We start from the raw sequence: 26,332 nt of genomic DNA on the forward strand, positions 1-26,332 counted from the left end.
CTTTATTTTATTTTATTTTATTTTTTTTTTATATCAATGAGTAAGTTCATTAATTTTTATTTTATTTAATTAAACTATGACAAAAAGTGATCATAAATTTATAAATATTAGAGTTATTCAATTACAATTATTATAATATATTGCAATCATTAATAATATTTATAGCAGAGAAGATATATAGAGATTTATAGAGAGAAAATTGGACTGATGCAAAGATAAAAGTGTAATTAAAATTGATTATAAAATAGTAGCCTAAAAATAAGTATAGTTAAAAATTTCAATGTAGTATTTCCATTGCTAAAAGTTTAACATAAATACATTGACATCTGTGACACTGTGAATGAACTTAAATTCATTAATTCTTCCTTGTGATGATAATATGTACTTTGCAGAATAATATATTTACCTATTATTATACAAAGTACTATATATTATATAATTGATGAAAAACATGCGACTACATAAAAAAATATTTAATAAATTTCTATAAAGAATGCAATATCTGAGTTACCTCTGTCAAAATAGACCTTTCTCAACGATTAGGCTCTGTCACTTCATTGAATAAGGGAGTCAATGGATCAACATCTTGCAATCCATCAAAATTGCTAAGAGGATCCAGATCATCGGCTTCTCCATCGGGCTCTCCTAGGAAGGTGGTCTCGAGTAAATCTGCGACATTCCTACAGCCGTTATCCGATGTGGCGATACTAGTTGTATCTCCGTGTAAATTCAAAGAATTAAGTGTAGGACTGGAGAGCATTGGTTCGTTTGACTCTTGATAAACTTCCTGAGACTGTACTGTATGCAGAGGTGTTGAAGGATATGATCTTGAACCATTACTATCTTCTGCGTAAGATGGTGTATATGTTGATACTGGTGCAGGAAGAGGTGTGTTTGGATAAGAACGAGATTGTATGATCTTTTGCAATGCCCCACTCACTGAACTATCAAGAACATTCGAAGGATCCAGCATATCTTCTTCTGACAAATTTATATTTGAATTTGGTAAAGTATCTAAAACTATCCCATTATTATCTATCAAATCTTCTTCTCCAGATTGTTCCGGAAGAATCTGTAAACTTTGCGATCCCTCTTCGCTCAGGATATTGAGAATATTTGTTATATTTTCAGATGTGATCTCTTTATCATTCATCAAAAATTGCTGATCATCCGATATAAAGTTTGGATCGACGTCGTTTAATAAATAAGAAGTCCCTTCTGATTGACCTATAGAACCAAAGTCATTGAATTCACTAGGTACAGGAGTAGGAGCTATTGAACTGCTTGTAGATGGATTAAAACTATGACTTTGAAAACTTGAGAGACACTGCTGTGTTGAGATAGGAGACATTAATGCAGGATTTACCATACGATGTAAAGGAACAGATTGCGATCTACAAAAAAGCTGTTCAGTAGTAAATTGTTTATTGCCAAGCAATAATTCACTGATCTCCTGATCTGTTGGTTGTGGTCTTTGATACACATTCTTAATTTCTTGTAAATTTTCCTGGCTTGGATAATTAATAAGCAGTTGCTTTTGCGGTGCCAAATCTGATGCTAAAAATGGAGGGCATTGTGATCCTTGATTTTCTTGCTTCGACGTTATAGCGATGTGCGTTCCATTGCCACCAACCTGTACTTCGGATGACTTTGTACAAGTAAGAGGTGACTGCGGCATCGACACCTGTCGCACTAATTCAGGACCACTGGTGGGTACTACAAACGTATCGTTTTTTCCAGTATATGGCATACTGCATGATATGGAACGCGACAAAGACTTTTGACTCGCTCGAGATCTGAAGCTGCCACCTTGTAGATTACTCCGTGACCGAGGCACTGGCGTATTTCGTGGTGAAACGAAAGGACTCGCGTTTGCTGAATTAGATTTGGAAGCACGACCATTGATAGGTGAATGTGGACCAGGTGATATTGGGGTGAAATTAAATATCCTACGACGCGTATTTGGGCTTTGAGGTACGGTATTCGTAACAACATTGGAATCTTGTACATGTTCAACGACATTAGTTTCAAAACTAACTCTGCGTCTCGTATTAGTTTGATTCGAATGATTTAACAATGTTGGAAGTATCAAATTATGCGTTTGAGTAACCTCCTGTTTTTCACTAACTGTATTCTGCCTGACGATAGTAGCGGATACTATGTCAATCGGTGGATGCTCGGTACCAGCTTTTAGATTTTGTTCTAATATTAATCTCAACTGAGACACTTTATCGGATCTTGATATTTGTTCCGTGTCTCCAGTAATGGCATTTGCCTCTACATCTGAACTAGACGAACTATTCTGTTGAAAATACTGCAACAATTCCTCTTCTTGTTCTTGAGAATTATTACCCCCGTTTAAATAATCATCCAAAGCATCCGCATCAAGAGAACAAAGCTTATCATTCTTACTTATGAGGTTTGAATTTTCTTGCAACAATCGTAGTTGATCCTTGGTTAAAAGAGTCGATGTTTCAGTTCCATTTCCATTAGAATCAAAACTACTTGGGCAACCATTTATTTTGATGGAATTTTTGGAACATGTTGGCAATTCAATATCACAGTTTTTGGCAGGCTGATTACTAACAGCCTCTGTGGCTTTACACTTGGTAGGCTTCAGGTTACTAGCTAATATCACTGATATTTTCCCCGCACGTTGTACAGATGAGAGCCTAGGTAACAACATACTGGAATGCTCTACATTTTCATGTACCTGCTGTTCTGCAAGTTTTGTTTGCTTCTCAGGACTGGATTCCGATGGTTGATTTGGTACATTAAGATTGGCACGCTTTCTGGAATTTTTAGGTTTAACGTCTCGCTTTGAATTCACGCAATTGGTCGTTACTACTCTAGTGCTGCTATTATTCTGAACATCTTCGATCGATTGTACCACTATATTATCACAGTTGGATTCCGGAGAAACGTTGTTGCAGGGTTGACTGCTAGCTTTAAGAACCTTTTTTTGCCGAACTGTCACAGTGGCAGGTAAATTGTGTTTGTTTAACACATATTGTCCAGCTGGCGTATTTGTACCCTGAGGCGACTGATTGGTCTTAACTTTCTTACTTCCTTTATTTACTCCTGCTTTATTATCAATAATCTTTTCTTTATTCTGATTCTGAAATATTTATACTTGTACATACTTATACTTGTTTAGATTTATATTTTATTGTATGAAACTTCTAATATCAGATATTTTAACACCATACCTGTGTAACATTGTCAATGTGCCTATGCTTTTGATCTTTTATATGCTCTCGTTGTTGTAGCTTACGTTGTAATTGTATCTGTGCTTCTCTTAATTTCCCTGGTTTTCCAGATATTGATGTAACTGACAAACCAGTCGTTGGCTCTATCGACAAATATTTATTGATTTTAGTAGCATCACAACACGTCACATTATATTTTATTTGATATACCTTCGTTGGATGAAGTATCAGGTTCCCTGGAAGCGCATAAAATGCACACGGCAGCTAGAGATCGCGTATCGACACAAAGATTATCCACAAGATGACGTGCTAAGGCACTCAAAGTTGGAAATTTAAAACCTAACACACTTTCTGCCCATTCCCTAATCAATGTAGAAGCAGCGCCTAACATTTCTTCGGTAATATTTTCTTCTGTACCATCCTCCTAAAAATATCAAATAATCGATATTATTATTACTATGTTATATTACTTATCAATATATGAAAGATTCTGTTTACAATTATACACATATTATGAAAGATACAAAGAAAAATATCAGAAAAATTTATTAGATGTGCCTCACAGTTTGACTTCCAGATATGTTAGGCAGCGTTGGAGCTTCCAATTTAACTCTCTTGCGCATTCCTGCATAGCAATAACGAGAATTGCCTCTTGTGCCTAGTCTTCGAGGACGTACCCGTGGATAGACTTGTTTCATAACTTTTCCAAAATCTGCAGTTGACAGTGGTTTCATAGAATTCCTTATACAATACATGCTGTAAATAGATATTATATAAATATAAAAATTTATTGAAAACCAAAACTTATCATTGCGAATATGATCTATTTATTTTAAACATACTTATACTCTTCATAGACCTCTTGTTTCGGTAAGGAAACTTCAGGATCCTCTTCCAAATGTGTTTTGATCCACATAATAGTCTGATGAATTTCATAACGATTTCCTAATGGATTTAATGGCTGCCTCAATGGATCAACAGTTCCTCCAGTATTGTTCAACGACAATGGAAGCTTCAGGTACAGCAACAATTTTTCCTCTATTTTTAGTTGCTCAACTTGGGAAAATATTTCCTGAACTCGTGATTTTGATTCTTCACTGTTTCAAACATACAAGACGTCATTATATATCATATCTTTAAACAAAAAATCTATACATTATTAATAAACAAATTAAATTCGCTTGTAAAACAACTAAAAATTATTAAGAATTTTAAATATATTATTAGATGACATTTTAATCCTCAATATATCTTTCGCGATAAAAATCGATGAGAAAGGGATTTATTTAAATTAATAAATTGTAAAGATTGACATGGAAAGTACATGCGAATTAATCATCAAGAAATTGTGCTGAACGCGAAATGTGCAAATTCTTTTATGAATATGCTAATTATTCCTTTTTTTCGTTAAAACAGGAGCGCCAAAAATACAATTCGAAAGAACTCGAAGTTAACTTCAGAAGTAATCACGATATCGATTACTCGATCGAATTCGAAAATATTTCAAATGATTATTGTAATAAATTATTAAAAGAAAACATCGTCAATAAAATGTAAATATGTATTGTGTAACAATTCGATACATTCGCGAATTATTTTCGAGCGAAGAATCCATCATAAATAAGAGATATAGTTTCGTACAGGTATAAAACTGTGGCAAAACGTACAATGTAGGAAAAAAATACGATCTGAGAACAGTAATATCAGTAGATTTGGCTATATCGTATATCTATAAAGCAATCTTATAAATCTTATAATTGTCGATTAGCACGAAGCGACTTGGGTTGCGTCGATTCACTTCCCATATATACTTCAATTAATTACGAATGCTTATAAAAGACAATTCTGTATTCCGATCAGGAAACAAAACCTTCGACTTAGTGAATTCTGAATTAATCGAAAGAAAAAAAAAAAAAAATGGAAAGAAAGAAAGAAAGAAAGAAAGAAAGAAAAAAAGAAAAAATAAGAAAGAATAAAACAGGTGTGTGAAAAGAAAGAAATGTTGTGATTAAAGGGAATAAATAAGAATGAAATGAAGGTCGAGAGTTTAAACCTGACGCTGTCCTCGATCATCAGACGAATCTTGTCGTTCTTGCCGGTGGAGCCGTGATTCGCCAGGGTCGTGAACTTGGCCGCGATGATGTCCTGAAGTAGGTCACCTTCGTGGAAGCCGTTGGAGAGCCTACCGGCAATGGGAGCGGGGGTGGCCGGCGGTCTCTTGTTGTCGTTGATACCGGCTTTCGTGATTCCACCGTTTCCTCCAGCACCGCTGCCACCACCGTTGCCACCACCGCCGCCTCCACTGACGTTGCTGGCACCGGCACCGTCGCCGTTCTCGAGACAAATGTCACTTTGTTCTTTCTTGATGCGCGTGCCGTCGAAAGCGTACTCGTCGACGGAGACGTTGTTCCGCGTAGACGATGGTGGTAGTGGTGATGGCGATGGCGGTATCGCAGGTGGAGGTGGTAGCGGTGGTGGTGGCGGTGGTGGTGGTAATGTTGCCGCCGCCGCTGCTGCTGCTGCTGCTGCTGCTGCTGCTGCTGCCGATGCCGATGCCGATGCCGATGATGATGGTGGTGGTGGTGGTTTGGGCTTGGACTGATCATGATTATCAGTACTCATCGTACCCTAACCGCGACGGTACCGGATTATGTAGCACGTACGAATCTATAACCTCCCGCCGATAGAGAGGGCCCTACCATTTTGTCAGAGTCAGCTGGACTTCTACTACTACTACTACTACTACTATTATTACTACTTGTTAGCATCGCACTCTCCGGTATACGTCCTGCGTGGGCGCCATTCGAGAGCCTCCACTCGCGCGTACCGACAATTCGCCGAAGCGCTTGCAATATGATCGAGTGCGCTTCACCGTCATAACTACAACGCGCGACACTTTAACGCCGATCGTCCCGGCATAAATCGGTCACGGTTGATAGCACTCATCCGCGGCCCATGTCGGACCTCAAACACGGTGTGACGACAATCGGTTGACGGTCTCGCTCTCTGTATTGGCCACGGAAGTCAGACCGATAGCACTTTGCGCGTTCTTTCGATCGTCATAGAACTTGCGTCTTTCACTCGACGCGGTACACGTACGCATTCGAGAGAAGAAAGAAATTTCTTAGCGCCTCCGCGACACGGCGCCCTGACATTTTAACATCTCCGGCATGCAATTGGTCCGCTCGAACATAACGTTGTCATTAATTTTCGACAAACGATTTCAAGAGTAGCCAATGGCCTTTCTTTCTCGCTAACGTCTTTTCTTAACTTTTCTTTTTTTCATTTTTCAATATATTTATTAATAAAGATACAACTCGCTAATTCGAATTAAAGATAAAGTTCGATTTATTTTATATCGTCATAAATAAAAATGGAATATTAAATCTAGAGATTTGTCCACGGTATGATATCTATAGGTTATTACGATTGTCGTCGTAATGGCGCAACTAGTCAGCAAATTACGAATTTATTCTTGTAAAATAACACTCTAATGATTATTATTTCGATGTTCGATTAAAATCGTCTGCAAAATCGGTAAAATTTTTGATCGACCGCTTATTTTCAATTTGATTTATACGTGAAAAGATAAAAAGACGACAATATTTGAACGTTTGAAATTGCTCATAAAATTGTTTTATTTAGAACGACAAGAAAACGCGAAAGAGTAAATTTGTATTTACGAAATCTTATTAATCGAGGTAAAATTTTTTATTACGTGTCGTTAATAATTATTTTATTGCATCAGGATTTGTACAATTTATACAAATTATACCTGTTAAGATTTATTTCAATAAATGCTCTTTAATAAAACTGCGAAATATATTGTAGGAATCTTGTAAGGTACATTTCTGTTTAATTCATAACAATTAAAGTGGAATACTTATAAATTTTATTACTTATAAGTTTCAGATCAATGATTATGTATTTTTACTTTGATTAACAATATAAATATGGTCAATTGTACAAATCTGTGAATATAAAATTAATATTATCTTTCATTAATATAATTAATTTATATATCATTGGTTTTTTCAGTAGTAACATTTGCAGCATCAAATAAAATGTTAAGAATATTTAAATTTTCACGTCAAACCTATTCACAACATCAGAGCTTCTTGCAGCGCTTAAAACGTCCTTATTCTGCAAATGTAAAATATGAAACAATAAATTATAATAGAGATGTAATACATTATCCATCTGAGAAATTCAAAAAAGGAACTGTTCTGCATGGTTTTATAATAGATGAAGTTGCAAGAATAGATGAAATGTATCTTACTGCAGTAAGGCTTACACATTTATCTACCGGAGCAGAATATGTACACTTAGCAAGAGATGACAGTAACAATGTATTTTCTATTGGATTTCGCACGACACCTATGGATTCTACTGGTCTACCACATATATTAGAACATACAACTCTATGTGGCAGCGAAAGATACCCTTGTAGAGATCCATTTTTTAAAATGCTCAGAAGATCCTTAGCTACTTTCATGAATGCCATGACTGGTCCAGACTATACTATATATCCATTTTCAACACAAAATTTGAAAGACTTCAGGAATTTACAATCAGTGTACTTAGATTCTGTCTTTAAGCCTAATCTTAGAGAATTGGATTTTCGACAAGAAGGATGGAGATTAGAACATGCTGATGTAAATGACAAAAATAGTCCTATTATTTTTAAAGGAGTAGTTTTTAATGAAATGAAAGGAGTCTTCAATGAAAATCAAGCTATATTGGCCGAACGATTATTAAATTCAATCCTACCAAGTCACACATATGCAATCATTTCTGGAGGAGATCCTCTTGTTATTCCTAATTTGAAATATTCTGATCTTTTAAATTTTCATGCAACTTATTACCATCCTTCTAATGCACGATTTTATTCATATGGCAATTTTCCACTTGAAGAACATTTGAAGTTCATCAATGATCGCTATCTTTTCTTATCAGATAGGATCGATACCTCTGGATCAAAAGTTCCTTCAGAAAAGCGATGGGATAAACCTAAATTTGAGCATATTTCCTGTAGACCAGATCCTATGATTGCAGATCCAAACAGGCAAGGTTCTATTGTAATAGGACATTTATGTAATGATATAACTGATGTGCAGAAAACATTTGAAATATATGTATTGTCGCAATTATTATTAAAAGGTCCTAATTCGGCATTTTACAAAAGTTTAGTAGAATCAAATATAAGTACCGGCTTTGGTCCTATAACTGGATATGATGCACAGTGTAAAGATACTATGTTTATTGTAAGTCTACAAGGAGTGAAGCTTGAAGATTTTTCTAAAGTAGAACAAATTTTTGACGAAACTTTGCAGAAAGTCATTAAAGAAGGTTTTCAAAAAGATCATATAGAGGCTATTCTACATGGTATCGAATTAAGTATGAAACATCAAACTTCAAACTTTGGATTACATCTTTTGTTTAACGTAACACCACTATGGAATCATAATGGTGATATTATTCAATCACTGAGAATCAATGAAGCAGTTAAACAGTTCATAAATAAAATGGAAAAAAATCCTCAATATTTACAAAATTTAGTACAGAATTATTTAATAGACAACAATCATAGATTAACATTAACAATGTCACCTGATGAGAGATATGATGCTGAAAAAACTGACGCAGAACGAGAATTATTAACAAAAAAAATAAAGGAACTATCTAAAGAAGAATTAGATAATGTTTATAAGGAAGGATTGATGCTACTAGCTGAACAGGAAAAAAAAGATGATGCAGAAGTTCTTCCTACTTTAAGAGTACAAGACTTGAAAGAAGATGTGGAACGATATCAATTAACAAATTTAAATATCTCTGGTGTTCCATTGCAAGTGAGTGTACAACCAACTAATGGAATTTCTTATTATCGTGGAATTCTTAATACGCAGAAATTACCACAAGAATTAAAAAATCTACTACCACTTTTCAATAATATTATTGCCAAAATGGGTACAAGAAATTATGATTATAGAACTTTCGATCAAATGATACAGTTAAAAACTGGTGGCTTAAATTTTATGAATCATGTTGCTGAACATAAAAGTAATGTAATGGAATATGAAGAAGGTGTTATGATAGAATCTTATTGTTTAGACAGAAACATGAATGATATGTGGAAATTATGGTCAGAATTATTTAATAATGTAACATTAGATGATCTTCAAAGATTTGACACATTAGTTAAAATGAATGCAGCGCATTTAGTGAATGGAATTGCTGATCAAGGACATATGTATGCAATGAGTACTGCTAACAGTTTGGTTTCTTCAGTTGCTAAACTTAAAGAAAATTTATCTGGATTACAGTATGTAGGAAGAATGAAAAGTATAGCACAACTTCAAGATTTAACTCCAATATTGAATCAAATGAAGGAAATTGCTAGACATGTTTTAAATAAAGAACATTTAAGATCTGTTATTAATTTATCAAGTGAACATAAAGAAAGTATATTAGAAAGCATCGGTACATTTTACGAATCATTAAAAGATAATGCAAAGGAGCCATATATCATTACATCAGCTGATGATAATAATGTTGAAGAAAGTTCAATTCATTATGTTTTACCATACACAGTTAATTATTCTTCAAAAGCAATTTTAACAGTACCATATACAAATCCAGAATATGCCGTGTTACGTATACTCTCTAAACTTCTTACATCAATTTATTTGCATCCTGAGATTCGAGAAAAAGGTGGAGCTTATGGTGGTGGAGCTACGTTGACTTCTGCAGGAATATTTACATTCTATTCCTATCGAGATCCTAATTCTGTTCAAACATTTGATACCTTTGATAGAGCATATGAATTTCTTAAAAATTACGAATTGTCTCAAAGAGAAATAGACGAAGCAAAACTAGGAGTCTTTCAACAAGTTGATGCTCCAATATCTCCAGGCAGTCGTGGTATGCTTAAATTCACACATAATCTTACTGATGATGAGATACAGGCACACAGAGAACAATTAAAATGTGTAACTAAAAAACACATTATGGAAGTTGCTGAAAAATATCTACAACTAGGACAAAAAAATATTAAAATTGGTCGTGCTCTTATTGGACCAAGCAATGATGCTTTATTGCATAGAAAAATGGAAAATTGGATTGTTTTTAATCAAGAGGAAGAAGTTCAAGCAGAAGTAGCTAAATAAGTATTATAGAATAATTACTTTAAATTCGAAATTGTTATTAGTATTCTCAAAATATTTATAACATAATATATACAATGTATGTATTTACGTTCCAAACAAAAATTATTCAGAAATTGTGAAAGAAATAATTCGGAAAGTCATAGGGCGACACTAAGCGGCAATCGTTAGAAATTCGAGATAAATATTTTTTCCCGACAAATTAAAACTTCAAATGAACAGAATTCGATAATAACAAAGTATCAAATGAAAGATTAGATTATACAGAATGTTTATGAGCAGCCGAATTTTTATAACCATCGCTATAAAAATAAAAAAAATGACACGAAAAGATTAATTGATATACTCATGCATACTATTGTATTTCTTATCACGCATAGAAAGCTCCTAATAACTATCTCACCGTTAGAGCTTTCAATGATTGTCGTTGGCGTTAATGTCGTAAAATTTTGTAGATATGAAAGATTTTGTTTTGTTATATAATAAAAAGAAGGAAAAACATTTATTGTTACTATATTGTAAAATTGATAAAATAAGATGTAGTTTTGCATAGCTGCGTAATCATATAATGTTATGTATGAAAAAAAAAAAAAGAAAAAAAAACTAAATATAATTATATTAATATTTTTCTATAAAAAGTGTTTTTTGGTAAAAGAATCTTTTCTATAGATTTAGTTCTGTATTCCTGCAAAGATCAATAGCTCCTATCATATAGAGAGAAATTTTACATTTGTAATATTTATATTTGTGGAAATTATATTGAAATGAATTTTAATAGAAAACATTAGAAGAATAATTAAAAATTGATTTTTTATCAATAAATTAAAGGTATTCATTACATGCGTCTTGTGAGACAGTTTAGACTAAAAGAAGTTTCCTAAAAGTAACATTAGAAGGCGCTTCAATCAACTTCGATTTGCTCAAGTGAAAACATTAAAGTTAGAATGATTTGAATAAAAATTTTGAAATCATTCTTTGTATAATATATAAATTAATCATAATTGTGGCAGGAGATGTAAAATTATTTATTTCTCACTATTCGTAATTATGACGTTTTGTCATCAGAATGAAGAATTGCTAACTAAATATTTCCTAGATGCATTATGTTTATTCCATAAAACACAATGGATTTATAACCATCCAGTTACTGAAATATTAGTTAAAAGATCATTGGATGATATCCCTAAAGAATGGTTAGATGTATTGCAATCTTTATCGAATGAAGAACTTAACAACTTTGTTGTTAACAAAACATTGGTAAGCAAGTTTAAATAATTATCGTTATAAAAATTATTTGAAAGATTTCAGAACTTGCAACAGTGGTTTAATATTTTTTTTTTTTTTATATTGTAGCCTATATGGCCTAAAACACTGCAGAATTTCATAGAAAAATGTAAATATATTAATAAATTATCAGACATAAATCCTTCAATAACATTAGAAGTGCCACAACAATTTATAAAAGGATTAAATCCCAAAAAACAACATGAAATAATGCACTTGGCACAATTGATACATGCACAATGTAAAACACAAAAGATAGATGTTATTGTTGATTTTGGAAGTGGTTTGGTAAGAAAACAATTTTTTATTACAAAAATAAAAGTTGATCGGATACATAATGTTGAAGTAAAACTTCATAATTTATTTTTCTAGGGATATGTTTCTCAATTACTGTACTACTTATATGGATATAAAGTACTTGGATTAGATGGGAATGAAACAAATATAAATATAGCTCGTAATAGACAAATGAAAATATATCCAACATCTGTAAATCATGTTAAATTTGCATTTTGTAAACTATCATATCATTCTATAGAAACAATAGAATTTCTTGTATTCTCTGAGTTTGGAAAAATTGATAATCTTTGTTTTATTGGATTACACGCTTGTGGAGACTTAAGTGTATATGTATCTAAAATATTTTGTAATATGAAAAATGCACAATTATTGATTTTGATTTCGTGTTGCTACCATAAACTTTCTATATCCAAAAATGGAAAAGAAATGCCAAATAACACACAATATTTTGATAATTTTCCAATGTCACAATGCCTTCAGAAAGTAATTGCTAATTCAAATTTAGATACTAGTACATTTTTAAGACAACCATTTTTACGATTAGCATGTCAAGAGGCAGCTGAAAGATGGATTAGTATGTCTCAAGATTCACATGATACACATGCTTTTCACGTACTTGCTAGAGCAGTGGTTGAATTATATGTAAAAGAAAGTAAATACATGTATATATATATTTTTTTTTATTATATATATTATATATTTTTTATTATATATATATTTTATTATATATATATATATATATATATATATATATATATATATAAAGTTTAATGAAATTAATTTTAGATAAGTTTCATTTAAAAAAACGAGTTCGAAAAGGTACAAGACGATCTCAATGTTCTAGCATTGAAAATTATGTGAAGGATACGTTATTAAGATATACTTTTGAACCAATTAATGAAGTAATGCCACAAAAAGACGGTAAAATATTTTCCTTTATAATTATATGCTTTATAAATGTCACACAAGTAATAAAAAAAATTTGTTTGTATTTAAGGAAAAATTAATTACCATGAAATAATCGAAAATGATATAATAGAATTATGGAAACATCATTGTCAAAGATCGAAAGAAGTAGAAATTTATACTGGTCTACAATTAATTTTACAAGCACCAGCAGAATCAATAATCTTACAAGATCGATTGTGTTGGTTACAAGAACAAGGCTTAAAAGCAACTATTTTTCCTGTTATGAATAAAATATTATCCCCACGATCTAATGCTATTATAGCACAAAAAATAAATAAAAATATAATTAAATAAAACTGCAATAATAAATTAAAACTATAAATGTTATACACATGTATATATGTATACCTTTTTCAGTTATAATGTTGTCACATGTTTTAATAAAAATATTAATATCTCCTATCTTCCATACGGATGAATTTGTGATGCAGCTTTAATATTTGTTTTTATTGCGCTAGGAGCTTTGTTCATTTGTCCCACTATAATAAAATAATTGGAAATTAATATAATTTTATAAAATATTAATCAATGATATCTTAGAATAATTTAGTTACTTTGTGTATTTCCAAGTGGTCCTTGTCCTCCAGACTGTTGTTGGTTTGCAGGTCTACCTACCATCATACCACTTGGTACGGGGTTAACATTTGATTGGACCATTGGAACTGAATCGGACTGTAAGTAATTGAATAATATCTGTAGTATTTGTTTAAACAAAATGAATTAATATATTGTGATTTTAAAAAATAAAAGATTATTACTTTCAATCCTTTTCCCATTCCAACAGCAGCAACAAGTGCATGAGTATCTGCTGCACTACTGGTTTGTGCTTGTGTTGCTCTAGAACCAGCTTCACTTTCCCATTCTTCACGTGCCTTATTTGCTATATCCCAAACATGACTAATCACTTTAGTATATTGTGCTACTTGTTTCTGAAACCCATCAAAGCCTACATGAAATTTACACAGTAATGTGTCTTATGTTCCATTTGCTAAATGAACTGTATGACAAATGCATATAGTCAATTATAAATAAAAATAATTAACAGTGTTAAGAGTAAAAGATAAATGCATTATGAAATGCATCTGAATAAAATATATGTGTGTAAAATTTAATAAATTTTTCTACATCAAGCTTTTATCTTAATCACAGTCCAAAGCTAATGGAACTAAAAAAAAATACAAGCTATCTAATGGTAGCTTACATTATATTCCTAGTTGTGGTTTAGTTAGCACATTAACAAAGAAGTAGAATAAATTACTTTTATGTTTACTTATCTAAGGAAGTACACAAATTTCATCATGAAAATATTTTTGTTGTTATAAATATGTTTAAATTACATATGAAAAAAGTTGATATTATAAATTTCATTTTATATCTATAAAAAATATAAAATTGTCTTACATGAGAAGCTTCATGATTTAAATTTGCTGCTTTGGCTTCTAACTGCATCATTTTTTGTTCCACTTGAGGTTCTAATTTAGTTCTTAAATAATCAGGTACTGAATCATGAGCAAATGTCGGAATTCTGCCTTCAGTTAATCGAAGTAATTCTTCATCTTTCTCAGGATTTAAGCGCAATGGTAATACTGTAAGATTTCTTAAGCTTGGAGCTTTGTCGTGACTAAGTATCTTGGATAAACTGGTCAACTATAAAAGAATTATTTTTTATAGCGTTCAAAATTGATCTATATTCAATTAATTTTTAAGTTTACCTACATGACCAGAAATAAGTGCAAAATTGTCAAGAAAATTTGGCCAATTTAAAGTTTCATACTCGTGTTCTAATTTAAATATCATTGATGCAATAGATGTCTTCAAATCATTAACTCTCGTAATAATAGCCTCTAGGGCAGCATCTAGTTGCTTTTCTTCTCGTTGCATTTTTTATATTCTTGTATAAGCAAATATATCTATAAACACGAATATATATGCGAATATATACATTAGAGATAACCTTTACTTGTCAATGTTCTATATAAGACATATTCTATATATATATGCATATATATAATACATATATTTAATAATCAATTAATAAAAAATTTTTATAAGAAAAACAATTGTATTTAATTGTGATATCGATAAAAACTAATAATATATATCGTACAATTTTGTTTCAGTTAGATTACTTTTTTGTCATCCACTTACCTGATTCAATAATATATATTATAAATATAATTTTTTCTAGAAAGAAATAGAATTCTTTATCTAAGGAATTAAATGAATTTTTCTAACAAATATATTTTTAATCACTGTTCAAAAAATATCACAACACGATTATCTATCATGTCGAATCATACGACATTATATTCACCATAAGCGACATCAATGTCTAGTTGTAGAATCGGTTTTCGATATATCGAAGTAATCAACATAATCGAATTATATATCGATTAATTTTACATGTTTCATTATTTAAAAATAAATTATTTGATTTTCCACTCCGTTCGTATTATAGATCTATTATATTACATAATATTGATCAATTTCTTCCATGATAAATTTCTATCTCGAGAAAATCAAAAACAGATTTTCCCTTGATTGAACAATATAAGACACAATAATCTGTCTTTCAAAGTCAAAGGAAAACTATTAGAAATAACAGATAATTCTAAGTCATCGTGTAAATGTCTATACGTGTGTAAATGCACATATGAGTATACATAATTACAGATGTCTCTTATAGCTATTATCGTCACTAAGGGAATCTTAGATGAGAAGAAAATTACCGAATACATTATGTGTTATTGCACATGGAAAGGGGATTTCTCTCCCAGTGTTTATTCAATAGTAGTCGAACGTAATGGACTTCTTTGACGGTAGTCACTATAGAATCAATAAAGTTTTATTATCCTTTATCGGCCAGTGGCCTTATCAAACGATCAGTCGAAGAAATATCACTTTATCAATCTTATTTTTACTAGCCGGCACACAAATGATAGCCAAGGTATCTATTAATTATATCAATAACGCTCTTTTTTTTTATAGAAAAGATTTTAAACGTCATTTAATTTTGTTTCTTTTCTTTTTTTTTCTCTGTTTTATTTTCCCTATAGATGTGTGCTTTAATAACTTCGTTTCATGACATAGATGTTTTATTGGAAAACTTGGCTCCTTTCATAGTCGATTTAGGTGGTATAATTAAAATAATAAATTGTGCGCTTAAAACGGAGAAGGTATTTAAATAATATCTCGCATTATTTCACGGCTAAAGTTCATCTTACCGCATTCTTCAAATCAAATCTAGTATTTTCCTGTAGTTTATTTTATTTGTATATAATCAATTTTTCTTGCGTTAATATAAATAGCAAATTATTAATTTGTAGATGAAGATACTTATCGACCGTATTCAAACAGATATTATTTCATATACTAAAGCTGAAGAAGTAAATATTCTAAAAAAATATGCTAAAGATGGAAGAAGATTTACCATCATATACGCAGGTAAAGAGAGTATTATATAAAGACTGTTAAAATTAACAGTAAATCTGACTGTTACATGATTTTCTAGGCTTTTTATACGCGGCAATGGTAATATTTATGATCACACCATTGAAGCCAGTTATTTTCAATACCTTAAACGAAACAAGCGAACGACCATTGATACATCACGTTGAATATTTCGTGGATACTCAAAGATATTATTATTTTATTATTCTTCACTCTTATGTGACCATTGTAATCTGCGTTTCTACGATCGTTGCTATTGATACAATGTTTCTGATTTTCATACAGCATGCTTGCGGATTATTTTCAACAATAGGGTAGAATTTTTGTCGTTTCAAACGAGAACACAATTTTTGAATTTTAATATATTTCAAATATTAAATGTATCAATATTATTCCAGGTATCAACTTCATCATGTGGCAGACAATGAAACTTTCGATTTTGACATAAATCCTTCTATAAAGCATGATAAAACTTATAAATATATGGCCGAATGCGTTTATAGGCACAAAAAAGCTATAGAGTTCGTAGTTTTATAAATTCTTCATTTTTAAAACTATTTTTCCTTTTATTATGTCTTATGCGATATTAACACGTTTACGCCGGTGATATAATTTGTTTTTCTCACCATGAGACGGTTTTCTCATTCATATATTTTTTATCCGGCGGCTTGAACCACCTACCAATGATACAAATTGTCCAATGAGACAATTGTGTATGTACCATTGATGACATAAGCCATCCAATGGGACAGTCCTAAATGTACCACCAATGATACATGCCGGTGTGAATATGTTAAACACATTAAAATTGTAATGACAAAAAATACTTTATTACTAAATGTAACGATTTATTCTATAAAGGTTTGCCGACCTTATGGAATCCTATTATTCCACATCTTTCTTTCTGCAGGCAGGACTCAATATGATTGGGATGAGTATCACAGGCCTGCAGGTATAAATTAATGATTATTTTTATACATGTTAAACAATTAATTTACATTTTTTTTCACATAAAGATAGACATTTGTTTAGGCCGTTACATATATGGATGAAACAAACAAGTTTCTTCAACAATTGGCATTCTCTTATGCTCAATTAGGTCATCTCTTTTTTGAAAGTATAAATGCTCAACGTCTTATGGATCATAGTGATCGCATGATTGAATATCTGTAAGTTAATATATTATAATCTATTTTTTTTATTAAGAATTTAAATGTCAAGTGTTGTCATTATATTCAATTTTATCAAAAATTTTCATCAATTACAGAATAAATGTTGAATGGTATCAAACTTCGATTAGAACGAGAAAAGTTATTAATTTTATGTTAATTAGATCACGAGTACCTTGCACATTAACTGCAGCAAATATGTTTGTCATATCTATGGAAACTTTTAGTGCAGTAAGAAATAATTCATTTTTCGATAATACGATCTCAGTTATTAGATTTATAATATATATTTTCTTTTCTTTTTCAAGATTGTCCGTACATCAATGTCATACTTCACTATTTTGCGCTCAATGCAATAAATTTTTGAACATTATAAACATATATAATATAGATTTTACATGATTTTCATAAAAATTTAATTAGAGTAATATATAACTAATGCGCAGTATATTTGTTCTATGTGTATATATAAACAAATCATTTTTACAAAAGTAATACTTTCAATAATGATCTAATATTTATAGTTTTATTTTTAAATAATCATATATTTTGTTGGTTATAAATATAGATTTAGGAATATTAGAAAAAAAGGAATATTATCACGAGGGCTACTAGTTTTTATACATGTATGTAGAAAATATTGCCTAAGCAATATATTTTTTAATTGTAAATTTATCCCATCAGATGGCGTATTTGCATCTTTTCTTATATATATATATTCTTGAAATATTCGATCACCATTTTGTATCTCCATCTTGAATTTGTAACCTTTTTCTTAGATCGGTGTTAATAGTAGTAATATTTAAATATCTATTAATTGAAATAAAGTAATTCAAGAACAATTATTCTTTAACAATGGCACAAAATAAATTAAATGATTTCGCGTCACGATTTAGCAAAAGTCCCAATAATTTATCTTTAGGTTTCAAAGTTCTTGCTGCAGCCGGCGTGGCGGCTTACGGAATAGCTAAATCTATGTATACAGGTCTGATTTAATTTAAATATTATTTTCATTTGATCATCTATAAATTGATCTCTATATTTCTATATTTTGCATATATACTAATAAAGTAATTAAGATATTACTTATTTCTTTTACAGTGGATGCTGGTCATAGAGCTATTATATTTTCTCGTCTTAATGGCATCCAAAAAGATATTTTTTCAGAGGGTTTACATTTTCGTGTTCCATGGTTTCACTACCCTATAATATATGACATTAGGAGTAAACCAAGAAAAATTTCATCACCTACCGGTTCAAAGGATTTACAAATGGTTAATATATCTCTTCGAGTTCTATCGCGGCCTGATGCAGCTTCATTGCCTACTATGTATCGTCAATTAGGTCTTGATTATGATGAGAAGGTAAAAAAATAAGATGAATTCTATAATATGAGTAATATTATTTTTTCTAATTAAATTAAAAATTTGGTTAATAATTGAAAATATATTTATAGGTATTACCAAGTATATGCAATGAAGTCCTTAAGTCAGTTGTTGCTAAATTTAATGCATCACAACTTATAACACAAAGGCAACAAGTTTCAAATTTAGTACGTAAAGAATTAACTGAACGTGCTCGTGATTTTAATATTGTGTTAGATGATGTTTCTATAACAGAGCTTAGTTTTGGAAAAGAATATACTGCTGCGGTAGAAGCTAAACAAGTAGCCCAACAAGAAGCTCAAAGAGCTGCATTTGTAGTTGAAACAGCTAAACAAGAGAGGCAACAAAAGATTGTACAGGCTGAAGGAGAAGCAGAAGCTGCTAAAATGATATCCTTTTATAATCATTATTTATAATTTATATTTTGTAGATATTATATATATTTTATGTGTGATGAAATTATCCTTAACTCCAATGCACCTTGGTATAGCTTTAAGCCAAAATCCAGGGTATTTGAAGCTTCGTAAAATACGTGCTGCTCGACGAATTGCTCGCACGGTAAATGAAATATAAAATTAAATATATATATATATATATATATATATATATATATATATATATATTTAAAAAGACAATTTTAATATATATTAATGAAATTAAAAATTATTTGTAGATTGCACAATCTCAAAATCGAGTGTATCTTAGTGGGAATAGTCTCATGTTAAACATTCAAGATCCATCGTTTGATGACTCTTCAGATAAATTGAAAAGTAAGAAGTAAAGGAAACAAGTTATTTTGATTTTACTTTTTTCATTATGTTTCTAATATTGCTTATAAATATAACATACAAACATATATATATAGTTAAAAGCACGATATGTATCTTACTATTCTTTGTATAGATACACACATTACCAATAAGATTTAAGATAATTATTATCATCTTGTATCACTGTACAATTTTCTCCTTTTCATCCTATATTGCAACGCTCGCTCGCAAAGCTCGAGGTAAACTGTTTTCAGATAGTGAACAATTGAACTGGAGCAATTGGAATGACATAACACTGAATGCCGGTTTTATCATAAAATCTGGTTCCCAAGCATTAAAAATTGCAGACAAAACATCCATCAAGCATACATCAACAGATCCTGAAGATCCTATTTCTCTTTTATTGGAATCAGCAGATTATACCGCTAAAATGATAGTTTCATAAATGTAAATTTCATATTTCAAAACATTCACAGTTTGCGTAGCGAGCTTGTAAAAAATAATTTGGTTAAACTTTCATATTGCTTGTACATTCTGTATCTTAACATTAGATTAATTTTATATATTGTTATATAATATAATTAAATATTAATTTCGAAATATAACAAAATATATTAAAATAAATGATAATATATGTTAAATAAAAATTGATTAAAAAATAATATAAAATAAATATAATAGTGTTATAAGTAACGTATACTTAATAAATAAAATAAAATAACCAGATCATTTACTTCATAAAAAAAACATATAATAAATAATAATAAAATCTAAAAAAAGTAATCGTTTAATTATCAAGCATAAATTTGCGGAATATAGTCATAACTATGGCGTTGGTTTAGTACGTGTCGTCTGCACTGAACTTGCGAAAGTATTATAGATGGTTGATTTTTTATGATTCACAAATTCTACTACTATAAATTTATATTTTCTTTCACTTTCATTCCTAATTGAATGGTTTGTTCAAGGTTTGTATATTGTTAATGTTAGCGAACAAATTAATTTTTTAATTTTTATCTTTCAAAAATACTTTGTGCATGAACTAACCTTTAAAAAAAAAATCTGAGCTGATAAGATATATAAATAGATGAATTTTTCAACGTTAATTACGATAATAGCTATGACTTTAAATATCATTAGGACTTAATTATTACACTTTTAATAAATTTTTTAATCGCTATCTGTAGATGGGTGAAGAAAAGCCAATGGAACCGACAGCTGGGTATGTTCACATTTCTTATTGTTGCATCATTATTTTTAACTTTAATTTATAATATTATATTTAATACTAAGATGTTTAAATAAAAAATATGTTTAAGGTTATTTGTAAAAATAATATTTCTAACATCTCATTTATTTATTATAAAGAGAAGGGTTATCTAAGAAAGCTCTTAAGAAACAACAAAAAGAAGCAGAAAAAGCAGCAAAAAAAGCTGAACGTAAAGCTCAAGTAGTACGTATAAAGTTTACATTTATTATTTACTACATTTACTAGTTTGTAATGATTTTATATTTTATAAATTAATAAATGCATTAAAAATTAGCAAATGCAACAAGATGTAATAGATGAAGATGATATATCATTTGGCAAATATGGAGAGTTTTCTATGATACAAAGTAAAGAAACATATAAGGAAAGAAATTTTATTCATGTGAAAGAATTAAATAAAAGATTAGAAAATCAAACTATATGGTTAAGAGGACGATTACATACAAGTAGAGCAAAAGGTATATATTTTCCTATTAAATAATTATTATTCTAATATAATGATAGTAAGTAATATTTTATACAACTGTTTAGGCAAACAATGTTTCATAGTACTAAGACAGCAGTCTTATACGGTACAAGGTTTAGCTGCAGTGAATGAACAAGTTAGCAAGCAAATGATCAAATTTATATCAAAGTAAGTTTGAATAAAGACTATTAAACTAATTCTATAATGACACATACAATATTTGTTCCATAGTATAACAAAGGAATCTATAATAGACATTGAAGCAATTATAAAAACAGTCCCTGCTATTATTGAATCCTGTACACAAAAGGATGTAGAAGTACATATTCAAAGAATTTTTGTAGTAAGTGCTGCAAAACCGCAATTACCGCTTCAAATTGAAGATGCAGCTAGAGCCGTTAATGAATCAGATGATACAGGATTGAACATAAAAGTTAATCAAGATACCAGATTAGACAATAGAATATTAGATTTACGTACTCCTGCTAATCAAGCTATATTTAGAATAGAAGCTGGAGTGTGCAAACTTTTTCGAGATATTTTAACAGCTAAGGTAATTTCTTTGTAAATATATCTACTTGTATAGGTAAATGTATTCGTGTACTCATGTGTAATCATGTACATAATAGATTTAAATTTAACTACTACAATGTCTTATAGGGCTTTGTTGAAATACATACACCAAAGATTATCTCTGCAGCAAGTGAAGGTGGTGCAAATGTATTTACTGTATCCTATTTTAAAGGAAATGCATATTTGGCTCAATCTCCACAACTTTACAAACAAATGGCTATAGCAGCAGATTTTGATAAAGTTTATACTATTGGAGCAGGTAGATTATAATGATAAGAGTTAAATATACAAACTATTTTTTAAATATAAAGTAACTTAAAATTCTGGATTATATTTCTATTATTAAATTATTAATGATAAGATAACAAATAACATTTATATAAATTATATTAATAGTTTTTAGAGCTGAGGATTCCAATACTCATAGACATTTGACAGAATTTGTTGGTCTTGATTTAGAAATGGCATTTAAATACCATTACCATGAAGTTATTAATACTATTGGTCAAATGTTTACTGAATTATTCAGAGGCCTGCGTGACAAGTTAGTTTTAAATTTTAAAACAATAAAAATACGTTCGAAATAATTAACAAAAATTAATTTTTAGTTATGCCGATGAAATAGCAGCTGTCAATCAACAGTATGCAGTAGAACCTTTTAAATTCTTAGATCCACCCCTGAAGTTAGAATTTCCACAAGCAATTGAACTATTATCTGAAGCGGGTGTAACTTTAGGAGAAGAAGATGATTTATCAACACCAGATGAAAAACTATTGGGGAAACTTGTAAAAGCTAAAGTAAATTTTGTTTTATCATCTTTGTTTTAACATCTTTCAATATTTTTATCACTATTATAAAAAGTATGTTTCTTTTTCAGTATGATACAGACTTTTATATTTTGGATAAATATCCTTTGGCAATAAGGCCTTTCTATACTATGCCTGACCCCCATAATCCTGTAAGTGTGATCATTTAAAACTTATTTGTTTATAACATTTCTTACAATTTGATAAAAATAATTATTTAATTATATTTGTATATGATAGAAAACATCAAATTCTTATGACATGTTCATGCGTGGTGAAGAAATTATATCAGGTGCACAACGTATTCATGACCCAGACTTTTTAACAGAACGTGCCAAATATCATGGTATTGGTAAGTTACTTTACATTTATATTTATTCATTTATCTATTTATAATTTATAATATATTTTATATAACTATTACATATTTTTGTTTGTACTGTAGATATTGAGAAGATTAGATCATATATCGATGCATTTAGATATGGCTGTCCTCCTCATGCCGGTGGTGGTATTGGCTTGGAACGTGTGGTGATGTTATATCTTGGTTTGGATAATATTCGTAAAGTTTCTATGTTTCCACGTGATCCTAAACGTCTTACACCATAGATATTTACACACACTATATTTACTAAATATATATAGCATTAATATTGCTTTATATGTTGACATTTCTAAAGTGTTTACAAAATAAAAGAAATAGAAACAAAATTATATTTACAAGTAATTCCCAGGTCTTACCATTTGGAGATGGCCGTTTCTGGAGACACAAATTTTTAATACGCATAAAATTTCACTTACTCATATCAGATGTTTTATTGACAAATAAAAACTCTGATTTTATATATACATATATATATATATATATATATATATAATTTTTTTTTAAAAACCACTTAAATTTAAACAACAGTACATTCGCTGAAACATTACAAAAATTGTAACGCGTAAGAAATTAGAAATTATCTTAATTTAAAATTTTATTAAATTATAATTTTTCTCATTGTTCTAATAAAAAATGAACAAGAGGATATTTGTGATGGATAGTCTTTGGATTGAATGAAGCAAAATTGTACATGATTTTCTTATAATTAAAATATTCGTTTGTAAAAAGGAACATCGAAGGGTTTGCTTTATATTTTTAAGTAACTATTAATTAAATATTTGAATTGATAAAAGAAAAGTCTCGATAGAGTTATTGCTTTTGAAAGAGAAAAGTCGAGTAGAGTATTTGCTAAAAAACAAAGAGACTTGTAGAGTTATATTCCACAGTTCTATATAATAAGTTAATGAATTTTTAAGTCAGAATTTTCAGCAATTAATGTATTAATTCTAATTTCTCCTACGCTGCGAAAAGGTATCTTTTGAAAAAATAATAATCAGTTTCTATCAAAAAAAATAAGGTTTATACTTTTTAGATGCATTAGGATTATATTAGAGTTTTTTTCCATATCTTAAGAATTTAGAATTAAATTTTGTTGTTATAGTTTTTGAATGATAATCGTTTAGGTTAGGGTACAAAGCAAAGAAAAGGCTATATACCGAAAAGGTCCCCACAAACTGGAACTCAAGAGGACATCTATTAAGTTATTTTCGAAAATTCGACAGAACCTTTCAAGAATGGCTTTTAGTCATATTTTAATTTTACCATGTTGTCACTCAAAATATTCTTATGGTGATGGATGTAAAAGTATAGATTTGAAAAATTGAAACGACGTAACATTTCATGGAAATGAACTTGTTTTAATTTTTATTTAAATAAGATATAATATATAATTTTATTTAATAATTATGTTACAATCACAAAGAAAAATATAAGTATAAAAGTCTGAGAAATGGGTGTTCAAAAAATCTATTAATACTGTTATTTTAATCCGTACTAACCTATACCATCCTAATTGTTAGGTTATGTGTGAAAGTCTTATCAGATTCTCAGATCATTTACATAATGTTGTAAACACGTTATCTTCGTTTAAAAGATTATATTTATATATGTTAAATTTTACAAGTATATGTGAAACTTTTTTCTATTAAAAATATATGTTCTATTTAGACACAAAACTCTGTTTATCTATATTTCAATATATTATATTTTTAAACTCTCAATATCTTTTGTAAGTTTGTATAAATTTTAAGTAATAATAATTAGCATGATCAATATTAAAGCACAATAAGTTGGATACAGGCATATTATCTTTACAGATTTTATCAATTTTTTACATCTATATCAATTAATTTTATAATAATATACCAAGTTTATATTAATAACTTTTCATTTATTCATTATTAACTTTTATCAGTTTTTAATAATCTCTTTACAGGTAAAATGATCAAGTTAAATTTACGAATTTCTACAGAATATTTAAAGAAATTAAAAATTCATTATAAAGATAATATTAGAGTCAATAATATCAGGCAATACACAGATTTTGTGAAAGTGGTTGAAGTAGGACCAAGAGATGGATTACAAAATGAGCCCAAAATTGTACCTACTAATACCAAAATTCAATTAATAAATAAACTATCTGAAACAGGTTTGCAAAGTATTGAAACCACGAGTTTTGTATCACCAAAGTGGATTCCACAAATGGCAGATAATATTATTCTTTTCACACAAATAAAAAGAAAGGCAGGTATATCATATCCAGTGCTGGTGCCAAATTTGAAAGGACTAGACAGTGCATTAAAAGTAGGTGTTAAGGAAATTGCAATTTTTGGAGCTGCATCAGAGACATTTTCAAAAAAAAACATAAATTGTTCTATAAATGAAAGTATAAAAAATTTTACAGCTGTTATAAAACGAGCAAATGAACAGAATATAAAGGTGAGAGGTTATATTTCTTGCATTGCTGGATGTCCTTATGAAGGAGAGATTAAGCCAAAAGTTGTAGTTGACTTGGCTTTATTAATGTTGAATCTTGGATGTTATGAAATATCCCTAGGGGATACAATTGGTGTAGGATCGCCTAAAAAAATTAAGAGACTTCTGAAAGAATTACAGCAAGTATCGTCATACGATATGTCTAAATTTGCTTTACATTGTCATGATACTTATGGTCAAGCATTAGCAAATATATATGCGGGTCTTGAACATGGCATTAGAGTATTTGATTCTTCCGTTGCTGGACTTGGAGGATGCCCATATGCAGCTGGTGCCTCAGGTAATGTTGCGACTGAGGATTTACTGTACCTTCTACATGGACAAGGCTTAGAAACTGGAGTAAATTTCAATGAAATAGTAGAAATAGGTAATTATATTAGTAAGGAACTAGATAGGAAGAATCAATCTAAAGCTGGACTTGCTATCCTTGCCCAAAGAAATCATTAATCTTTATAGACATTTATGTATAAATATTATGTTCATACTAATTTTATGAGAATCTGATTATATATACATTGTAAAAATAATGTTATATTTGTTTGTAAATTTACATTTTTATAAATATTACATTATTGTAAATAAAATATATTTTTATTTTTATAATAAATTATAACATTTTTTATTATACTATAGTTA

The 26,332-nt window shown here is 29.8% G+C and overlaps 8 protein-coding genes and 1 long non-coding RNA gene across 14 annotated transcripts; 6 read left to right on the top strand and 3 right to left on the bottom strand.

The window, feature by feature from the left end:
* Positions 1-532: 532 nt before the first annotated feature.
* Positions 533-6,576, bottom strand: LOC124430934. The gene is made up of 6 exons (XM_046978175.1): positions 5,263-6,576; positions 4,052-4,306; positions 3,773-3,965; positions 3,420-3,633; positions 3,210-3,352; positions 533-3,118 (listed from the first exon to the last, which is right to left on the bottom strand). Exons 1-6 carry the CDS (start codon positions 5,829-5,831, stop codon positions 533-535), a joined length of 3,960 nt encoding a protein of 1,319 aa, XP_046834131.1. The 5' UTR covers positions 5,832-6,576.
* A 147-nt stretch (positions 6,577-6,723) lies between these two features.
* LOC124430936 (presequence protease, mitochondrial) lies at positions 6,724-10,713 on the top strand. The gene is made up of 2 exons (XM_046978181.1): positions 6,724-6,910; positions 7,248-10,713. Exon 2 carries the CDS (start codon positions 7,274-7,276, stop codon positions 10,373-10,375), a length of 3,102 nt encoding a protein of 1,033 aa, XP_046834137.1. The 5' UTR covers positions 6,724-6,910; positions 7,248-7,273; the 3' UTR covers positions 10,376-10,713.
* Positions 10,714-11,018: 305 nt separating this feature from the next.
* On the top strand, positions 11,019-13,241 carry LOC124430942 (probable methyltransferase-like protein 25). Its single transcript, XM_046978197.1, has 5 exons — positions 11,019-11,629; positions 11,726-11,944; positions 12,029-12,608; positions 12,743-12,877; positions 12,954-13,241. The coding sequence occupies exons 1-5, from the start codon at positions 11,420-11,422 to the stop codon at positions 13,217-13,219; spliced, it is 1,410 nt and encodes a 469-aa protein (XP_046834153.1). The 5' UTR covers positions 11,019-11,419; the 3' UTR covers positions 13,220-13,241.
* On the bottom strand, positions 13,012-15,223 carry LOC124430951 (mediator of RNA polymerase II transcription subunit 8). 2 transcript variants are annotated; one of them, XM_046978217.1, is made up of 8 exons: positions 15,074-15,223; positions 14,642-14,835; positions 14,327-14,572; positions 14,127-14,135; positions 13,684-13,854; positions 13,480-13,597; positions 13,274-13,404; positions 13,012-13,178 (listed from the first exon to the last, which is right to left on the bottom strand). In XM_046978217.1, the coding sequence occupies exons 2-7, from the start codon at positions 14,804-14,806 to the stop codon at positions 13,325-13,327; spliced, it is 789 nt and encodes a 262-aa protein (XP_046834173.1). In that variant the 5' UTR covers positions 14,807-14,835; positions 15,074-15,223; the 3' UTR covers positions 13,012-13,178; positions 13,274-13,324. The 2 variants fall into 2 exon arrangements, with proteins under 2 accessions (XP_046834173.1, XP_046834174.1); XM_046978218.1 differs by lacking the exons at positions 13,012-13,178; positions 14,127-14,135 and having other exon boundaries at positions 13,194-13,404; positions 15,074-15,222.
* Positions 15,224-15,333: 110 nt separating this feature from the next.
* On the top strand, positions 15,334-18,035 carry LOC124430946 (odorant receptor 13a-like). 4 transcript variants are annotated; one of them, XM_046978209.1, is made up of 9 exons: positions 15,334-15,872; positions 15,982-16,101; positions 16,252-16,369; positions 16,437-16,689; positions 16,774-16,896; positions 17,237-17,327; positions 17,408-17,544; positions 17,643-17,775; positions 17,853-18,035. In XM_046978209.1, the coding sequence occupies exons 1-9, from the start codon at positions 15,729-15,731 to the stop codon at positions 17,901-17,903; spliced, it is 1,170 nt and encodes a 389-aa protein (XP_046834165.1). In that variant the 5' UTR covers positions 15,334-15,728; the 3' UTR covers positions 17,904-18,035. The 4 variants fall into 4 exon arrangements, with proteins under 4 accessions (XP_046834165.1, XP_046834162.1, XP_046834164.1 ...); XM_046978206.1 differs by having other exon boundaries at positions 17,643-18,035; XM_046978210.1 differs by having other exon boundaries at positions 15,856-15,872; positions 15,982-16,171; positions 17,643-18,035.
* Positions 17,184-17,855, bottom strand: LOC124430953. Its single transcript, XR_006943881.1, has 2 exons — positions 17,720-17,855; positions 17,184-17,542 (listed from the first exon to the last, which is right to left on the bottom strand). It is a non-coding gene; the product is annotated as an uncharacterized LOC124430953 (long non-coding RNA).
* A 231-nt stretch (positions 18,036-18,266) lies between the features above and the next one.
* Positions 18,267-20,350, top strand: LOC124430949 (prohibitin-2). Its single transcript, XM_046978213.1, has 6 exons — positions 18,267-18,529; positions 18,646-18,908; positions 19,001-19,318; positions 19,410-19,487; positions 19,603-19,699; positions 19,954-20,350. The coding sequence occupies exons 1-6, from the start codon at positions 18,400-18,402 to the stop codon at positions 20,142-20,144; spliced, it is 1,077 nt and encodes a 358-aa protein (XP_046834169.1). The 5' UTR covers positions 18,267-18,399; the 3' UTR covers positions 20,145-20,350.
* A 160-nt stretch (positions 20,351-20,510) lies between these two features.
* LOC124430941 (aspartate--tRNA ligase, cytoplasmic) lies at positions 20,511-23,526 on the top strand. Of its 2 annotated transcripts, none has more exons than XM_046978195.1 (12): positions 20,511-20,667; positions 20,887-20,921; positions 21,068-21,152; positions 21,244-21,427; positions 21,501-21,603; positions 21,667-21,988; positions 22,096-22,267; positions 22,405-22,552; positions 22,617-22,806; positions 22,887-22,967; positions 23,056-23,167; positions 23,261-23,526. In XM_046978195.1, exons 2-12 carry the CDS (start codon positions 20,887-20,889, stop codon positions 23,422-23,424), a joined length of 1,596 nt encoding a protein of 531 aa, XP_046834151.1. In that variant the 5' UTR covers positions 20,511-20,667; the 3' UTR covers positions 23,425-23,526. The 2 variants fall into 2 exon arrangements, with proteins under 2 accessions (XP_046834151.1, XP_046834152.1); XM_046978196.1 differs by having other exon boundaries at positions 20,526-20,667; positions 21,019-21,152.
* A 138-nt stretch (positions 23,527-23,664) lies between these two features.
* Positions 23,665-26,280, top strand: LOC124430950 (hydroxymethylglutaryl-CoA lyase, mitochondrial). Its single transcript, XM_046978214.1, has 2 exons — positions 23,665-24,929; positions 25,137-26,280. Exon 2 carries the CDS (start codon positions 25,142-25,144, stop codon positions 26,141-26,143), a length of 1,002 nt encoding a protein of 333 aa, XP_046834170.1. The 5' UTR covers positions 23,665-24,929; positions 25,137-25,141; the 3' UTR covers positions 26,144-26,280.
* Positions 26,281-26,332: the final 52 nt, after the last annotated feature.

Source organism: Vespa crabro, chromosome 20 (genome assembly GCF_910589235.1).
Source record: "Vespa crabro chromosome 20, iyVesCrab1.2, whole genome shotgun sequence".
NCBI classification, from domain to species: Eukaryota; Metazoa; Arthropoda; class Insecta; order Hymenoptera; family Vespidae; genus Vespa; species Vespa crabro.

Coding starts and splice junctions, on each gene's coding strand:
- LOC124430950 (XM_046978214.1), top strand. CDS start 25,142: ATGATCAAGTTAAATTTACGAATTTCTACAGAATATTTAAAGAAATTA.
- LOC124430936 (XM_046978181.1), top strand. CDS start 7,274: ATGTTAAGAATATTTAAATTTTCACGTCAAACCTATTCACAACATCAG.
- LOC124430941 (XM_046978195.1), top strand. CDS start 20,887: ATGGGTGAAGAAAAGCCAATGGAACCGACAGCTGG. Junction 22,807..22,886: donor GGAAACTTGTAAAAGCTAAA/GTAAATTTTGTT, acceptor TTTCTTTTTCAG/TATGATACAGACTTTTATAT. Junction 23,168..23,260: donor TGCCAAATATCATGGTATTG/GTAAGTTACTTT, acceptor TTTGTACTGTAG/ATATTGAGAAGATTAGATCA.
- LOC124430946 (XM_046978206.1), top strand. CDS start 15,729: ATGGACTTCTTTGACGGTAGTCACTATAGAATCAATAAAGTTTTATTA. Junction 15,873..15,981: donor GCACACAAATGATAGCCAAG/GTATCTATTAAT, acceptor TTTTCCCTATAG/ATGTGTGCTTTAATAACTTC. Junction 16,102..16,251: donor GTGCGCTTAAAACGGAGAAG/GTATTTAAATAA, acceptor ATTAATTTGTAG/ATGAAGATACTTATCGACCG.
- LOC124430934 (XM_046978175.1), bottom strand. CDS start 5,831: ATGAGTACTGATAATCATGATCAGTCCAAGCCCAAACCACCACCACCA. Junction 3,634..3,772: donor ACATATCTGGAAGTCAAACT/GTGAGGCACATC, acceptor TGATATTTTTAG/GAGGATGGTACAGAAGAAAA. Junction 3,353..3,419: donor TGATACTTCATCCAACGAAG/GTATATCAAATA, acceptor ATTTGTCGATAG/AGCCAACGACTGGTTTGTCA.
- LOC124430951 (XM_046978217.1), bottom strand. CDS start 14,806: ATGCAACGAGAAGAAAAGCAACTAGATGCTGCCCTAGAGGCTATTATT. Junction 13,598..13,683: donor GAATGGGAAAAGGATTGAAA/GTAATAATCTTT, acceptor AATTACTTACAG/TCCGATTCAGTTCCAATGGT. Junction 13,405..13,479: donor ACCACTTGGAAATACACAAA/GTAACTAAATTA, acceptor ATTTTATTATAG/TGGGACAAATGAACAAAGCT.
- LOC124430949 (XM_046978213.1), top strand. CDS start 18,400: ATGGCACAAAATAAATTAAATGATTTCGCGTCACGATTTAGCAAAAGT. Junction 18,530..18,645: donor AGCTAAATCTATGTATACAG/GTCTGATTTAAT, acceptor TTTCTTTTACAG/TGGATGCTGGTCATAGAGCT. Junction 19,488..19,602: donor CTCGACGAATTGCTCGCACG/GTAAATGAAATA, acceptor AATTATTTGTAG/ATTGCACAATCTCAAAATCG.
- LOC124430942 (XM_046978197.1), top strand. CDS start 11,420: ATGACGTTTTGTCATCAGAATGAAGAATTGCTAACTAAATATTTCCTA. Junction 12,609..12,742: donor TGAATTATATGTAAAAGAAA/GTAAATACATGT, acceptor AATTAATTTTAG/ATAAGTTTCATTTAAAAAAA. Junction 12,878..12,953: donor AGTAATGCCACAAAAAGACG/GTAAAATATTTT, acceptor TTTGTATTTAAG/GAAAAATTAATTACCATGAA.